Below are 19,314 nucleotides of genomic sequence, written 5' to 3' on the forward strand. Positions count from 1 at the left end.
CATGAGGTGATGGTCGTGGATGAATGGCACAACAATGGGCCTCAGGATCTCGTCACGGTATCTCTGTGCATTCAAAATGCCATCAATAAAATGCACCTGTGTTCGTTGTCCATAACATACGCCTGCCCCTACCATAACCCCACCACCACCATGGGCCATTCGATCCACAACGTTGACATCAGCAAACCGCTCACCCACACGACGCCATACACGCTGTCTACCATCTGCCATCTGCCGTGTATAGTGAAAACCGGGATTCATCTGTGAAGAGAACACCTCTCCAAAGTGCCAGACGCCATCGAATGTGAGCATTTGCCCACTCAAGTCAGTTACGACGACAAACTGCAGTCAGGTCGAGACCCTGATGAGGACGACGAGCATGCAGATGAGCTTCCCTGAGACGGTTTCTGACAGTTTGTGCCGAAATTCTCTAGTTAGGCAAACCGATTGTTGCAGCAGCTGTCCGGGTGGCTGGTCTCAGACGATCTTGGAGGTGAAGATACTGGATGTGGAGGTCCTGGGTTGGTGTGGTTACACGTGGTCTGCGGTTGTGAGGCCAGTTGGATGTACTGCCAAATTCTCTGAAATGCCTTTGGAGACGGCTTATGGTAGAGAAATGAACATTCAATTCACGGGCAACAGCTCTGGTGGACATTCCTGCAGTCACCATGCCAATTGCACACTCCCTCAAAACTTGCGACATCTGTGGCATTGTGCTGTGTGATAAAACTGCACATTTTAGAGTGGCATTTTATTGTGGCCAGCTTAAGGCACACCTGTGCAATAATCATGCTGTTTAATCAGCATCTTGATATGCCACACCTGTGAGGTGGATGGAGTATCTCGGCAAAGGAGAAGTGCTCCCTAACACAGATTTAGACAGATTTGTGAACAATATTTGAGAGAAATAGGCCTTTTGTGTACATAGAAAAAGTCTTAGATCTTTGAGTTCAGCTCATGAAAAATGGGGGCAAAAACAATAGTGTTGCATTTATAATTTTGTTCAGTGTATATATATATATATATATATATATATATATATATTTATGTTTATTTGCAAAAACAGATAACTCTGTTTTAACAATTTTCAAAAATCATGTTTTTTCATTGTGCATTCCAGTTAATCTCAATCAAACTGCAGTTGGGTTATTTTGATATAAAGTAAAAATAAATAAAAAATAGTGTTAGTTTTTGCAGCCCAAAAAACACAATAAAAACATGATAACATAATAAAAAAATATATATTTTTGAAAATTAAAATAAAATGGAGTTATCTGTTTTTTCAAATAAACTCAGATATATATATATATATATATATATACATACATTTGAATTGTTCTCGTATTTCTATGTACCAAATTTTCTGAGAAGACACAAAAGTCATTATGTTAAGCGATACTAAATGAGGTCGGAGGTGCTGTGAGCTGTATTACTATTGTGGGTCAACTCTCTTCTGCCCTGCCTCGAGAGATACTCAACAAAGACGTCAGAGATAGCCAAATATTTAAACTAGAGTGCAAGCACTTGCAGTGACCATCTGGAGAGCTCTGATCTTAGAGCCTGAACAACACAGATTTAAAAGCGACAGTTACATTAAGCCACAATGCATGGTGGGTAAAAGTCAACAGCTCTGCCGTGAATCCAGCCACCATATGCCATAGTACATGCTACAGATCCTGCCTTGGAATGAACTAAGCTTGTGCTTAGATAAGAGATAAAAGAAAAGACATTCTGTGTGTTTGGAGTGCCCATATGGTATGTATGGATGAAATGTTCCCAGCAAAAGATGACAGTCGAAATATACAAAGCATTCCACATTAAAAAAATAAAAAAATAAATAAAATCACTAAATACAGAAATTAAATCTCATGAGCTGGTGCCAAAATTAATTATACTTTCAAAAACTAACAATAAAATACCATAGTAATCAATTTCTGCCTAAATATCACACTAAAACTATAAAATCATAAATTAGCATTGGATTTATAGAACATGTAAGAATCTTTCTGCAGTTTTTATTTTAATCTTTCTTGTAGTTTTTTTTTTTTGTTTGTTTGTTTTATGACAGTAGTGGGTAAAACTGCATCGGTTTTACTGTAGTAAAATTGACTTATGACTGATGACAATATGATGCATTATGATGGTAGCATATGACAGGAAATATTACAAACCTGCAGGGATGCAAACCTATACTGAATAAAAGTATGTGGGTAGTTTGCATGACATTTGAAACTGTAACTAAACTGCAACAAGGCAAGCTATACTTTCTTTTAAAACTAATCTAATTAACATTTTCTAATTTCAGTATTTCTATACCTGCCATTTTAATGACATATTAATTGAGAAAATACATGTGTTTTAAAAAAAATGTTTTGTAAAATTATAGTTAATTAAACAATTATTTTATTAATTCAATATTTTTGTAAAATTATAGTGGGTTTGCTCCTCTGCCATAACACTTGCTTTGAAAAGTTTTGTAGTGATACTGGTAGAATATCTCATGGCTGGAAAGACCTCTCGGCCAATCAGATTCCAAGACCAGAACTGTGGTATCTGTCTACTCATCCACAGACAAAAACCGTTTTTAGCAGGAAAAACATCCAATCAGCTAACCATACTTCATAATAGAGAGTCTGCATTGGTGCTTTGAATGTGATAATGCATGTAAAGCTGCTTGGGAGACAATATAATGTTGCCAAAGCTGTACTACAAAACAGGCATTTTCCACCAAACAAAAGAAGCATCGTTCAAACAGCTTGCAGTCTATTCTATCTTAGAGAGAGAATTCATTTACATGTAAATAAAACGTAATAAAAAGACTCCATTTGTTATTCCTCCTACAGATGCCTGCCTGGTCCAATGATGCAAGTTCAACACATATCAATAACACAGTTTATTCAAGCATTTAAGTTGGTACAAACACCAACAAGCTTACTTAAAATGTGATTTAGATGTGTCTGCCTCTAAAGTAGAAAAATACATTGAAAGTGAGACCAAAGATTTAAATGTATGCAAATCCCACATCTCAAAGAAACGTGGTTGACAGTCTGAAAAACAGGGAATGCAAAGTTTCAACAACTGATAAACAGAAATAGCAATACTATTATAAAACAAACTGTTAAAATAACCCATACTGACAACATGCACATAAAAATGTTTAAAAGCAGGAGTAATTTCTAATAAACTTACAGAGTGGTAAAAGTCCTCTGTTCTCCACGGACATGTTGTGTAAAGTGTCATCACTGAAACAGCGAGAAGTATTGTGTGTGTGTGTGTGTGTGTAATGCCAGATGCCTGATCTAACAGCATGTGAGCAGCCAGCTTAATCCTTGCACAGGCCTCCTGTTCCCAACAATTCATACAATGACCTTACACCCTCACACTCAAACAGAAAGAACACAGCTTATCATTATTTCAGACACTTTCTCTTCGGTAGTGTTTAAAGCTGTTTAGTGCACTCAAACATGCCCCCTTTTCACCCCAGAAAGCCTAACAGTGACAAGGAGTCTCTACTTATACATGCATAAGAACAGAGCAGGTGGCGACTGATGAAGTTTTGTGTGCGTGTGTGTGTTTGGCTATAGGCTGGACCAGAGCAGCTGGGAGAGTGTTTAAGACAGTTGAACTCAGGGCACAAAGCTGAGCCCATGAGGACAGAACCCCAGCTTTCTGATCACTGTAATCATCAGCATTTAAGAAAAAAAAAAAAAAAAAAAATCTTCCAAACCACCAGGACCATTTGATCAAATTGTTTCTAAAAAGATCTGATGAGTGTAGTGATCTCAAAGAAACTTCATAACCTACCGTTCAAAAGTTTGATATCAGTAGGATTGTTTTATTATGCATTAAACTGATTAAAAGTAAAATGAATCTTCTGTGATATTATAACTGTCTTTAATGCTTTAAATAAATGCTTATATAAAAGCTGACATAATTTTTTAATGCTCTATTTATGAAAGAATTCCAGAAAAAAAGCATCATGGTTTCCAAAAAATATTAAGCATATGACTTCAACACTGATAATAATATGAATGTTTCTTGAGCACCAAATATTAGAATCATGTCACACTGAAGACTGGAGCAATTCAGCTTTGGCATCACAGGAATAAATAAAATGTAAAAACATATTATAATAGAAAAAAAAACTAATTTTAAACTGTACTAATATTTAACAATAGTAGATTTTACCTGCAATTTGATTAAAATGCATGCAGCCTTGCTAAGAGACTTCTTTTAAAAACATTTTTAAAAAGTTATTCTGATCCCAAACCTGTGAATGGTAGTGTTATATCAGCCATTTCTTAGATATTGGTATCAACATTATGCATTCATTCAAACAGAGCAGTGTGGTTTAGCAGATGGCCATAAAAGTCTTGTTGGGACAAATCTGTAAAATAAAAGGCTTGTCATCTGCTAATCGGGTATTATGAATCTGTTCAGATGGAGTCTTGACAGCATACTGGCTTTCAAATCCCTTTGAAACAATTAATACATAGTGGACGGCTTTCAGTTCTCATCTCATCTAGAAAAATGATTAACTTGCTTTCACCGTTGACTGCACAAGAAAGAAAACAGGCTGAAAATGATGTTTGAAACCTGCAGTTAAATAACATGACAACTATCTAACACTTTTGGACTCCTTGCAACAGTGAATATTTCAAAACTACAAAAAAATAATAATAATAAATAACAAACACAAACAAATATACTAGTTAATTAGACAGCTCAATCAGTTAATTAATCAAGTGTTCATTGATTGCAAACACTCAGAGTCTCTAAGAGACCTTCCCTGAACTCAAACCATGGTGGGCATAGCTGGCATGCTGGATGAGATCAGTTGGGATAAGCAAAAGTCTGTGCACCTGGTGCTTACTATTGCAGCCCAAACAATTTACAAGTGGATGATAACAGGACAGGACGGGAAACAACTCAATTTACCAAAACACAGATAGTCTCAGCCTCAGACAGCACACCCACAGACCACAGTTCACTGCTCATCTCCGTATATTGCACACATCAGTGGAAAGCAAAAGTGGAAGGCTTTCTAGCGCTATAGCAAGCTCTTATCTGATTGGCTGGCTTTGACAAGTCTGATAGATTTAAAAGATAAACGTTTTCTTTGAGGAAAAGTAAGGTACACTTTTTAAAAAGAAAAGAATGCTTCTATTCAGTAAGGACACATTAAATTAATCAAAAATGACAGTAAAACATTTAGAATGCTACAAATGATTTTTTTTTCTAAAATTATTTTCATCCAAGAATTCTGAAAAGAAGAAAATGTATCACAGTTTACACAAAAATATTCAGCAACTATATTCAACATTGGCAATAATAAGAAATGTTTCTTGAGCACCAAACCAGCATATTAAAACAACTTCTGAAGGATCATAGACTGGCGTAATGATGCTAAAAATTCAGTTTTGCGTCACAGAAACTATATTTATAATAATATTTCACAAATTACTGTTTTTACTGTATTTTTGATCAAATAAATGCAGCTTTGATGAGCAAGCCATAAGAGACATCTTTCAAAGAAAAAAATCTTACTGACTCCAAACAGTGGTATACAAGCTGAACTGTTTTAACTTTCCCCCCCATGGAACATTGATGAAATAGTCAGGAAGGGAGACTGGAATAAAATAAGCAACTGGGTAAGATAAAACTACCATTTCTTATAAGCCAATCATACACAAAATAAAGCATGTTGCATTTTCAGGAAGATGAATTTCATTCTCTCTGTTACATAGTAAGTAATTTATGTCCAAAAATGTTATGTTTAATCAAAATAAAAACACTGATGAAATTATTTGTTTAGCTGCATGTCATGATGTGACCATTAACAGACATTAGAACTAGGAATGCACGATATTATCGGACTGATATCGGAATCGCCCGATAATGGCTTTAAATGTAAATATCGGCATCGGCCCGATATGAAAAATTATGCTGATAAGTCTTGCCGGTAAGAGGAATACAATAACTCACATGTGCTCAAGGTGTGCTAGCGATTAGATCACGTCAGCAGTGTGGCTCATTCTTGAAGCAAAGTTTTGCCTGAATGGTGATTAGGTTGACAGGTATGGATCGCTGCATTTAATCTGTGAAAGCACGTACAGAATGACGCGTTCGGTGTGTTATACACTGAAAAAAAATTATTAATTGAATTTACTAACTTTTAAGGTAAGTGGTTGCAATCAATTTATTTTAGCTACATTTAAATAAACAATTTTAGTTGACTAACTTTCAACATCATTTTTTAAATTAAATTTAGCTAAAATAAATAGCTTGCAACCACTTACCTTAAAAAAAATTAAGTATAATTAGCTAAAAAAATAAGTAAAACATTTTTTCAGTGTAGAGTAAACAGTGATAGCACGTGCAGTGGCAGCAGCAGCGGCAGCCTCCCCCGGGTCCTAATGCTCGCTCGGTAAGTAGTTTTAATGTATAGGGGGTGCTGTTGGCCTACTTCTAATTAAATTAAAAGTAAAATAGCCTACAAAAATAACATTTAGACTGTGTTTCTGATGAAATGAAACTGTAATTGATGTCATAAAATAATGAGTATGTTTTGATTTAAAGGTCAGAAGCTATGCATTCCGGGAATTTAGGTCATGGGAGCTACAGCGGAGACTGAATAGTAGTGAATGTAAACGTTCTATATTATTTAATGTTTATATTATTCTACTTAAGATCGCGTTGAAGTGGTTAAGGCTTACTGTATCGTCAATTGCCATAGCCCTTTGCACAGCCGGTGTGAAAAATGTGCCTTCTCTGCGTTAGAAAGCCGAAAAAGCAGAGGTTTTACCTGCAGACACTGATAAGGGCTGTGGCAATTGATGATACAATAAGCGTTGATCATTCCAACACAATCTTAAGTTGAATCAAATGAATATAAAATAATATGTCTACATTCACTACGGAATTCGGATGAAAATTAAACTGAAACTCGGTATGGTAAACATCTCAAATAAAATGTGGCTTTATAATTTCCTGTATAGGCTTTCCTGTAGCTCAAATAGTAGAGCATGGCGCTAGCAACGCCAAGATCATGGGTTCGATTCCCAGGGATAGCAAGAGCTGATAAAATGTAAAAACTGTAACTTGAATGCAATGTAAGTCGCTTTGGATAAAAGCGTCTGCTAAATGCATAAATGTAAATAATTCATCTCTGTAGATGTATTATATTATATACACAGTGATTTGCATTAAACTGAAAGCCCTCACACCACAAATAGAAGAAAATCATATATGGAAATGTTATCTGCAGCAGCTTGTTAATACCCAGACACTTTTTGTATGGATTCAGTTTCATTCATTCATTCATTTATTTGATCGCTCGCATCCTTGTTCGGCATCTCTAATAGAAAGGAATCTTCAATTTGGTTCATTCAAGTCAAGGTATTTATTTGCATAGCATCCACAATACACTGAATATACATATTCTTAACACTGAGCAGTTTTACTGGACAATATGATGATATAACAATGATAAATGATCTACTGTTTGAGATCTAGCTTTAGTGTATTCTCCCCTTACAAAATTAGCCATGGTTTTGCTAGTCTAACCATAGTTTTTCCTTGGTATTTCTAATAAAATTGTGGTTATACGAATGGTAATAAATACGCCAAAAACACAGTCGCTACACGTTTACTATAGTAAAACCATGGTTAATTTTCATGTGTTTTAGCAGTTAGCCTATATCAGTCCCACTGTAGTGAAGGAGACTGAATAGTAATGAATATTTTCAGCCTCTTAGACAAACAACACCTTTTTTTTTTTTAATTTAAAGAGAATTACATATTAGTCCATTTTATTCTAAGCATGTGTAAGATGTTTTTCAAAAAATATTAATAGTAAACGGTCGTTTTTTCTGTGGTGATTTGATTTTGTTTACACTGTGTGCTCCAGAGCGTGTCCTAAAACATGGCGGAATCCAACGCGGTGTGACGTAGATTCCCGTTCTCTATAGCTTACATGAAGAAAAAAAAAAATCACAAACATGACACTTGTAAAATTAAATAATTGTATATATACTGATTTATTCATTAATGTGTAACATGTTTTATTTTTTTAAACAAATCATAAGCTCTAAAAGATTTTCTGAATTTTTACAACTCTTTTGCTTTAGACCATCTACAAATGTTAAATCTTAAAATAAAATGTTAGGGTTAACACTGCATCTTTCTGGGGGAAAAATAGCAGCGACTGATGTATAGTTTTTTTTGATAGTTATTTTCAAAGCTTCAATGTACTGTCAAAAAACAACATTATTGTTTATTTAATTCTAACAAATAAGAAACAAATAAACAAATTAAAAATATTTTGCTAATAATTTCTACACAGGACAGACTTGGTGTTGTTTCCAAACAAAAGGAAATATATCGGTATAACACATGCAAATCTCAGGGGTTCCTCAAGTAGGCCAAATATATTCAGCTGACCAAAAAAAAAAGAAGTTTGAGAAACCCTGCATTAAATAACTATTCAAGGTATTTAAGTGTTGATTGGCAAAGATGTGCAACACTTTAAAAGTTTAATATATAATATTGGCATAATAATGCAAAGAAAATATTCAGCATTATTTCTAACTACAGAATGCAATGACTCTGATTAGCTATTCTGAGTGTATCCATCTTCAGCAGAGCTGTGGGTTTAGTCAGGTGATCAGGTACCAGATACAATGAGGAAATATGTTATCTGCTTGGTTTCCAAGGCAACCAGAAAGATTCATATCCATAATCACATCGGTCTATGCATGAACTCCCTTTCTTTCCAACCCAGACCAACCCACAGAAACACAGAGAGCACACACACGCGCTCATTCACACGCTGCAGATCGGCAGCTGTTCCACTCTTATGTAATGGATGGATGGTGTGGGCTCAAAGCTGTAATCTCACTCCTCTCCAGGGAGCGATTATTCCAGCTCCGTTTGCTACCCACCACTGCATACCAACACACACACCTCCTTATCTCCTGACGCAGACTCCCGCCTCCCTGATTCTACATGATTCATAAAATCACTTTCCTTTCTGAAAACGGCCTTTGCATTGAAATGTTTTACAACTGTGTTGTAAAACATGAGTATTCTGGGCAGCAGTTTAGATAAATTCTTTACTATAAAAAAATGCATCCATATCAAAGGGATAGTTTAACAAAAAAAACATGGGGGGTGCCATGAATGGGTGCCGTCAGAATTAGAATTCACAACAATCTACAAGTAATCCACACAACACAACATCCATCATTTAAGAGAAGAGCTGCATGTTTATAAGAAACAAGTTCATCTCATTCCGACTAAAATATGAGTATTGGGCAGAAACAATGGTTTAAACTTAAAACACCCTTAATGATGGATCTTTTTCTTACAAACACACAACCTTTTGTTAACTCATGGACTGGAGTCATGTGGATTACTTGTAGATTGTGGTGGTGTTTTAACAGCTTTTTGAACACTCATTCTGACGGCACCCATTTACTGCAGAGAATTCATTGGTGAGCAAGTGATATAATGCGAAATTTCTCCACATCTGTTCTGTTGAAAAACAAACTCATCTACACCTTGGGTGTAGGCCTGAGGGTGAGTACATTTTCTCCAATTTTTCATTTTTGAGTGAACTATTTCTTTACATTTATGTACAGTGCCATTAATGATTAGAGAAAGTAATGGATTTTGATAGTCTTATGGAAAATGGCATTGATTCCCTGGCAAAGGCTTCTTTTGGTTTAGTGAGCTGAAGATAAAATCTCAGGACTGCTACACATCAGATGGCTCATATTTATCATTAGCATCTCACATTTAGAAAACTGAAAATGTTTCTGTTCCAAAACAAACCAGTAAATTGCTCCCACTCTTTACTCTAAATACTGATGTGACAGGAAGAACAGCTTGCCTCCCCTCTTGGCATGCTGCCTCTGTCGGCTTTGATAATTCTGCATTTCTCTGCTCTACCAACAAACTGACAAAATAATCTGAGATCTGAGATCTGGCTGAGATCTGTCCAGTATGAAATGAATGATTGCTTAATAACAGCTGAAGATTAGCTTGTTATTGGCATGTGCAAAACATGTTCGGATAGGACAAAGAACCTAGATTATACTATAAAAAAAATGGAAGTCTTTTAATGTAGTGACTCATGAATCTAAGCAGTAGCACAAATTTCATCCTGCCTCACTGTGAAAATCCTGGAATGCCACATCTGGAAAAAGCTTCATAACAGCTGATGGAACACCATCAGATATGAAATGCTGATATAAGCAGGTATGGATATTCTTAAATGGTGTAATTTGCTGCAGCACTGCCCGGTACTCTTAAATTTAGCAAACATTATGCTGAATTACATCACTACCTTTACTCATTCGTCTTCTGGAAATAAGTTTTTCTGTTTGAAGAACTGCAGGCTGCTCACTATGACACTGGAACCCTTTCTGCTGAAGGTCTGCGTTACCATGGAGACAGCCAGAGACTGCACATTTCATATGATACTTATCTTAAAAGGCTAAGACAGGTGTACGTTTGACTCACAGAGTTGCCTCACACTTCCTGTTCTTCACAATTACATCCTAACCAACACTAGTTTAAAAGGGCGGTTTCAAAGTCAAGTAGAAAAGTTTTAGTTGATGTACACCAGATCATTTCATTCAATATGCAAACCGTGTTGTTTTAAATACACCTGCCATTAATATCAGAAAGTGTTATGTTTGAAAGTTCTCTCAATTATACATTAGTAAGTCAGTAAGTCTGATCCTGAAAAGCGGCTTGTTTTCTTTTAATCTGTAAAGTATTAGAATGAAATATACGGAATGTATTCAAATGGTATGAAATGTATTTTAATGTAAATGTGTTTATTCCTTTTTTTTTTTTTTAATTCAACCCAAAATCCAAAGATATGACTTGTTAGTTCTGTCAAAGCTCTACATTCTCTGACCAGACAGAACTAAAGAGCTCCCTCTGCTGGAAACACAGACTTACAACAACAGCATGAAAACAGCAAACCAACCTTACATCACATTTACTTCGTACATTAAAATAAAATAATAAAAGGCATTCATTTAGATTAATTAGAAAAGACACTGTAAATACTCTATATTTTTTGCTGTTGTTTATATTAAGTGAAAATAAATTGAAAATAAATTTTGAAATTTAGAATTTTAATCTTTAGCAATCATATTTTATTATACTAACTCTTAGTTGAGACACTGATCTTTTTTTTTTAAGAACAATAATGCATGATAAGGTAAAACAATTTCTACTAGATTTCAGACAATTAACAATAAACAAGAATATATTAATTTTTTTAAGTCTGAAAAAATGACCAAAATTAGCCAATATTTTATTATTATTATTATTATTATTATTATTATTAGGTAAGACTTTTGACTAATGAAATACTAACTGATCTAAAATATTTCAAACCTTAATAACATTTACATCATGACCAGTTATGGGGGCCCGAGAAATCATTTATTCTGTGAAAAGGTGTCAGAATCAAACAGGCTGTTTCCAAGCAATATTCCCACAAAACTCCACAAGATGGCAACATTATTCTCTTTAAATGAAGAGGATTGGAGACCCACTGCCATTGCCATAATTACGCAGGGAAACAGAGGTGGGCTCAGTGGTTTCTGTGTGGTTGTGGCTCTGGAGCTAAAGGCTTGGTAAAGAAAATATTCACATTGCATTTGCATCTTTAGACCAGCATTAACATCTTCCTAGAAACTTCACTGTCCTTGAGGGCATCTAATAATTTTCAGCCATCTGTTTCAGAGGTGGGGCCAAGGCTGGTACTCAACCAAATGCATATGGCATCACATTTCTGTAAACACTGGCTTATTATAACTCAAATTATACTATCAAATAAACATGTAGGTTGACTGTTTATCCACAGGCCAAGATTTAAAGTCATAACAAGCATAAAAAGTGAAAAAGAGTTTCACACTAGATTTTAAAGGAATACAAAAAAAGTAAATTCTGTCACTTATGCATTCTCATGTCACTCCACATCTCATTTCATTTGTTCACCATCTATTTCAAAGCTTGACAGACATGGTCATTATAAACTGTTGTTTTACGGCAAGAGCTACACACCGACAACACACAGGTTTGGAAGGTTATTATTGTTGACAAAGATTTCATTTTTGGATGAAGCTTTCCTTTAGGCATCTTTTAGGTTATGTCAAAACTAATTTTTACTTGTATCATAAAGCACTAGATCGAAACGACAATACACTGGCACATGCTATGTGACAGCCTCAATGTATAAACAACTTGTAACAACAGGTGAAGACAGTTATCTCTGTAACAATAAGATGAGATGCTGTGACCCACAGTAGCGTGTTATTATCTGGAAGAGCTTTACATCAATACCTTTAATGCCTCTGTGATCTGTGCTCCCATTAATACAGCTCCTACAACCTGTCAGAAAACTATAAGTGTACTCATATAATGAAATCACTCAGAACACTCACTCACTATCTTCACAACTCTCACAATGTGTTTCTCCATAAAATATAGTCACAAAATACACTATGAGCCACTGATCTCAGATTTGGGTCAGACATTTACCTGACAAACAGTATTACACTGACCTGTAATTAGAGCCAACACTCTCAGACAAAAGTCCTCACCCAGAGTCCTTCAATTTGAGGCATGGCTTCCACCACCATGTGAGAGACATAAACTCACGTCCACTTGTTCAGGGAAATAAACAGGACCAGACGAAAGAGAGAGGGGACAGAGAGAGATAACATGCTGCTATCACAAAGCAGCAGGATTAACAGTAGAGAACATGCTACAGGGAGACTGGATTATTCTAGAGCAGGAAAAAAAGGGAAAATCACTGCTAATCTTCCTTCAAAAATAATTGAAGCGTAATTGTCTTAAGTGCAAATATTTTAAGTGAACATTTTAACAATAAAGTGATAATGAAATCAAACTTTGAAATCAAACAAAATGTTTCATTCCAAAGAAATTAGCCTACTTTGTTTATGGCTGACATCCCCAATCTGTCTTTTAACTTCTCCCCTTCAAACATCTGGATAGATTTTAGGAAAAACAATTTCCAATGTATAAATTCCACACATCTTATTTTTCTCTCAATTATGCTAACATGAATTAAGCTAGAACAACACACTCTCACACAGACACAGACACAATAATCCTTATTGGCTGCTGCTGTCTGTGACACAAAGCCAGACTAAACTTTTGATGAGCATTCTTGAACCCTAGAAACTGTGGCAGAGCAGTCGTATTGTTCTAGCCGTGGAAATCGGACCAAATAGAGATCATCCATTCCCTGGTATCAGGAACTCCCCTCCTGCAAGTGTAACAGATCTGATTACAGTTTAGCAGAATGTGTGTGTGGGGGGGGGGGAGGTTTCTTGTGGGACGGTCTCTCTGTGAAACAGGAGTACGCCGTCATGGCTCTTCTATTAAGAGGGCAGTGTCCAACCTTGTTCAGATGACAGTGACAAATGGGGCCCATTAAAAACCTCTATGGAACAAATTGGCAGAGTGTGGTTGGTTTCCCGATTAGACCGCAGTGGCTCAGTATCTAAAGGATTCCAATGAGCAGCTGTGATAGAGAATATTTAGCCAGGAAATCTCATCAAAAAGGACAGACACTAAAAAAAGACAAAGCCGTTCCAGAGAACTTTTAAATGAAACAGTAAAATACTGAGCTCAGATCTGAACTCAGTGTCCATTCTGAACGATTGTGTACTGTCAAAACTACTACTATAATGTTATGTAAATCAAAATGTCAGGGCCTACAGGGTTCCAAATCAACAGAATCTCAAGGAACAGAACCTTTCAATTTTATATTTCGGATTTTTCTTCATGAAACAACCCGAAATTTTCAACCTATGCTGTCAGATGTAAATGCTTCCTGGTGAATGGGAGAATAGGTTAAGCAGTTAAGAGGCTACCCTTCTCTAGCATGATGGCAAACCATCCAGATTACACTCATGCTAATGCCTTCTAAGATGATTACTGCTATTTCAGGAAGTGACCTCAACCTTTAACAGCATTTTACTGAAAATCAATAGAAAGGGGACAAGATCTACATGATTGTTTAAATTTGTTTTTCGTATCAAAGATGCAAGCTAATTATACAGTTAGGTTCTAAATGTGTTAGGTGGAGTAATACATTCTGCCAACATCTGTAAATGACTGCAAGAGGGCAGCAAAGAATGTGAAGGCCTATTAGGATCACATCACCCTTTCCAATTAATAGAAAGCAATCTGCCGTGAACACAATCAGTGGGTTGAGGCAAAGGTCAGAGAATAATAAAAGGAATTACAGATATTACAGATTATAGACAGGGAAAAGAAGGCAATATTTCACAAATATTACATTATCCAAGGTTAAACCCCTGTCCCCAGATCATAACACCACAATTCCAGCAATAATACACACAACTACGATTTAGAATATTGCATCTAAACACATAGTTTATTATTATTATTATTATTATTATTATTACACAGTTTTTCTGCGTGACTAAATCTCATCCAACACAGTAAAAGCTTTAAAACCTAGAGCTAAAGGGATAGCAAGCATAGGGCCTTGATTCAAAAATCTTGGCAAATGCAGCTAAAACATAAGCGAATGATTAAGAAATTCTGCAAAGTGCTTCTATGACAGACTACCATTTAAAGCAATAGCTGTGATTTTCACAAAGCTTCCATGACTCCCTACACTTTCATGAAAACCAATGGAATATTTATATAAGGCAACTAAATAAACAAATCAATTTCTTTAAAGAGTTAAGGAAATACTTCATGGTGTTAAAAACCGAATTTCGGAAATGTTGGGACGTTTTTTAAATTTGAATAAAATGAAAACTAAAAGAATTTCAAATCACATGAGCTAATATTTTATTCACAATAGAACATAGAGAACATAACAAATGTCTAAACTGAAAATTTTTACAATTTTATCCACAGAATGAGCTCATTTCAAATTTGATGCCTGCTACAGGTCTCAAAATAGTTGGGACGGAGGCATGTTTACCATGGTGTAGCAGCTCCTATTCTTTTCAAAACAGTTTGAAGACGTCTGGACATCGAGGTTATGAGTCTCAGGAGTTTTGGTGTTGGAATTTGGTCCCATTGTTGCCTGATATAGGTTTCCAGCTGCTGAAGAGTTTGTGGTCGTCTTTGACGCATTTTTCGTTTAATGATGCACCAAATGTTCTCTATAGTATATATGTTCTCTATAAGAGCTGGACTGCAGGCAGGCCAATTCAGCACCCGGACTCTTCTACTACAAAGCCATGCTGTTGTAATAGCTGCAATATGTGGTTTTGTATTGTCCTGCTGAAATACACTTCGTCTGGAGAGGAGCATATGTTGCTCTAAAACCTTTATATACCTTTCAGCATTCATAGTGCCTTCCAAAACATGCAAGCTGCCCATACCGTATGCACTTATGCACCCCCATACCATCAGAGATGCTGGCTTTTGAACTGAACGCTGATGACACGCTGGAAGGTCTCTTTCCTCTTTAGCCCGGAGGACATGGCGTCCATGATTTCCAACAAGAATGTCAAATTTGGACTCGTCTGACCATAGAACACTTTTCCACTTTGAAACAGTCCATTTTAAATGAGCCTTGGCCCACAGGATACGACGGCGCTTCTGGATCATGTTCACATATGGCTTCCTTTTTGCATGATAAAGCTTTAGTTGGCATCTGCAGATGGCACGGCGGATTGTGTTTACCGACAGTGGTTTCTGGAAGTATTCCTGGGCCCATTTAGTAACGTCAATGACAGAATCAAGCCGATGAGTGATGCAGTGTCGTCTGAGGGCCCGAAGACCACGGGCATCCAACAAAGGTCTTTGACCTTGTCCCTTACGCACAGAGATTTCTCCAGTTTCTCTGAATCTTTTGATGATGTTATGCACTGTAGATGATGAAATTTGCAAAGCCTTTGCAATCTGACGTTGAGGAACGTTGTTTTTAAAGTATTTCACAATCTTTTTACACACTCTTTCACAGATTGGAGAGCCTCTGCCCATCTTTACTTCTGAGAGACTCTGCCTCTCTAAGACATCCCTTTTATAGCTAATCATGTTACAGACCTGATGTCAATTAACTTAATTAGATGCTAGATGTTCTCCCAGCTGAATCTTTTCAAAATGTCTTGCTTTTTCAGCCCTTTGTTGCCCCTGTGCCATCTTTTTTGAGACCTGTAGCAGGCATCAAATTTGAAATGAGCTCATTTAGTGGGTAAAAGTGTCAAATTTCTCCATTTAAACATTTGTTATGTTCTCTATGTTCTGTTGTGAATAAAATATTGGCTCATGTGATTTTAAAGTCTTTTAGTTTTCATTTTATTCAAATTTAAAAAACTTCGGTTTGTACATTTATACTTTTCTTAAAATTGAGCAAACACACTCTCTGACCATTGGTCACCTCCGCACTGCATATTTCCGAGTTTCTTTGCTAATTGATTAACTGAACCTTTGCTTTAGACCAGAATAAAGATCCACATCCTGGTGAAAATGTTAACAGACTGTGACAGCACAGTGGTCCATCTCATTACAGAAATTATGATAAGACATTATATTCCAGAATCATCAACTGTACATTCTATATTCAACTAACGAAGTGTCTAAACATTTAATAAAATCATAGAAGTCAAAACCATCAATCTCTAGATCTCACTGATGCTTACTAAAAGCACATGAGAGCATTTGTCCTTAAGCTGCAATTGACCTTGAGTATGAATAAAGGAGTTAAACCAATCAAGATTCAAAACCAATCTGATTCTCATTTACAGAAAAGACAAAAGCTTGCCTTGCGGAGCTTTGAGCTTATGAAGAACACGTTTAAAATACCAGAGGCACAGGGAAGCATCTCCTGCCACATCAGCAAGGTTAAAAATAACTATATTTCAGAAAAAAACCCTAAAGCGGCAGAATGTGCCCACTGCTTAAGAATGAACTATGAGCAAATGTCACATCAGCAGACAAAGCACATGCAATCTTAATGGAACAAATAATAAAAAAGAAAACATTGACCTTAAGACATAAATACATTGTTTTAAACTAGAACAATGAACATTAGAACACTCTTGGCGTGTATAAACTATATGCTTCTCAGAAAATCACTTATAAATAACTTTATTTTGCACCTCGTGTTTACATTGACCTATTTTTCTATTACAAGGAAAAATGTTTTGCTTTTTTTTTTTTTGCTTTTTTTACAAAAAGAAAACATAAGCTTACCTATGAGAGCCTGGAAAAGACTGCTTTTGAAAATGCCCATGACTCTTAAGATGGCAGTTTTGAGCTGTTGTTCCTCTGGTTTCTTCAGTTTGGAGCAGTAGTCCTCCAGGAGGCTTACTGCCCTGGCTGTGTCTGTAAGACAGAATAAATGTTATTCTACTGGCATTTTTTAATATACAACATTTAACATGGAACTATCTAACATGTATTATGTTTTATTTATAAATGTCTATAGAGTGCTAGCTCACAAACAATAAATAAAGAAAATGTATAAAATCAAAACGTCCCCTTTTTAATTTTAAAGGAATAGTTCACCCCAAATATCGAAAACTTCTTGAAAATGTACTCACCTTCAGGCCATCCAAGCAAGTACATGTAAATGAGTTTATTTCGTCATCTGAACAGATTTGAAGGAATTTAACATTACATCATCACTAATGGATACTCTGCAGTTTAAATAGCTAAAATACGATAAAAACACCACAATAAATCACACAACTCCAGTCAATCAATTAATGTCTTGTGAAGCAAGGCATTTTAACTTTAAACCATCACTTCCTGCCTAATTCCTTAATCCAAAATAATGCCTCCTTCAGTGATTAAGTCCATTCCCTGTTGTCTTCCCACATCAAAATCCACTGACATGTATGTTAAGAACTGTTTTGGAGAATTTTCCCTTGTAAACAGTGCTTGATCTGTGCATATTTCTCTCCTGATTCAGATGATTCAACCTTTTTTTTTTTTTTACTGCAGAAAGCGATATTGTGGATAACACAATGTTTTGAAGTTAAAAGCATCTTGATGATGCATTTGTTTACTACAAACACATAACTTTTTGCTTTACAAGACATTATGGACAGGGGTCATGTGGTTATTGTGATGTTTTTATCAGTGGCTTGGACTCTTATCCTGACGGCACCCATTCATTTCAGAAGACCCACTTTTTTCGATTAAGAAACAAACTAAACTACATCTACATGGACTGAGGGTGAATAATTTTCTGGCAAATTGTTATTTTTGGTGTGAACTATTCCTTTAATGCACATTCCTAGTCAAACTGTGAATGATTCATTGATGCAGGTTTCACTCAGTATTTCACATTATAAAACTAAAATGGGTTGTGACCTGAGTTTTGCATTGAATTTAATGACTCAGCAGAGAAAACAGCAGAGAAACTGTCTTCAAACAATTCACTGCATTTCTACATGCTTTATATCACAGTAACCAGTTAACAACTTACAGAGACCCTGAGAGACTCTTTACTACTGGCACAGATCATCAGAGTGAATGAGCATGACTCAGTCACTTAGTCACACAGACAAACAGACACTAGGGACAGGACGGGGTTAATTCCTGTCTTTGACAGATTGTTTTGAGCAACACAATGTAGAAAAACTGAAAGAGTAATAAAAATTTTTTTTTTTTAAATAAACACTAACATGTGCAAACGATTACAGTGCATGCATTAATGAGACTTCTGCTAATAAACTACTAGGACAATAAAATTGGAGATATACCACATTTGCAGTGTGCATAAAAAAGACTTGTATGCATTTAAAGAGTAACTAAAAACACAGCTGCATGGCCGTCTGAAATATAAATACAAACCAGCATCCCAGACAGGCATAGGTCATAGGCAGGTTGGCCATGCTTGTGTCTATTTTTACAGACTACAAACTTACAGCAGAGTATAATTACACTATTAGTAGGCCTACATATATAATTACACATATTTTAGGCTTAGGAGGTACAGAAGTCAAAATAAAATAAGGATAATTAAGGCACGGCCACAACTGTCCTGCTATAACATGATCATCTTTGCCTGCTTCAGCAACCGCAACACATTCAGCTAATCAAATCCTGACATTCTGCATTACTCAAAGACACAACTATATGACTACATGTGGAATTTGACATCTGTCATGCTATATTTCAACAATGTACACGTTCTGACAAATAAACATTATGCATAAAGCTTTTACGGCTTCATATTGAACATGTAATATTCGAGCTTTAAAATAATTTTGTCTTCACTAGATGTGATTAAAATGATGAAAAAGACGAAATAAGAGCATTAAG

General features: G+C 35.8%; 1 protein-coding gene across 22 annotated transcripts in view; it reads right to left on the reverse strand.

The window, feature by feature from the left end:
* The window catches only part of dlg2 (discs, large homolog 2 (Drosophila)), a 223,840-nt gene that overhangs the window by 202,952 nt on the left and 1,574 nt on the right, over nt 1–19,314 (reverse strand). For all 22 annotated transcript variants that reach the window (XR_009273086.1, XR_009273085.1, XM_058788915.1 and 19 more), the window contains exon 2: nt 17,236–17,367. Coding sequence is in view for 20 of the 22 variants with exons in the window: in XM_058788915.1 (XP_058644898.1) it covers nt 17,236–17,367 (132 nt within the window). In the remaining 2 variants the exon portion in view is untranslated. The remainder of the gene's footprint in view (nt 1–17,235; nt 17,368–19,314) is intronic.

Source organism: Onychostoma macrolepis, chromosome 10 (genome assembly GCF_012432095.1).
Source record: "Onychostoma macrolepis isolate SWU-2019 chromosome 10, ASM1243209v1, whole genome shotgun sequence".
Lineage (NCBI taxonomy): Eukaryota > Metazoa > Chordata > Actinopteri > Cypriniformes > Cyprinidae > Onychostoma > Onychostoma macrolepis.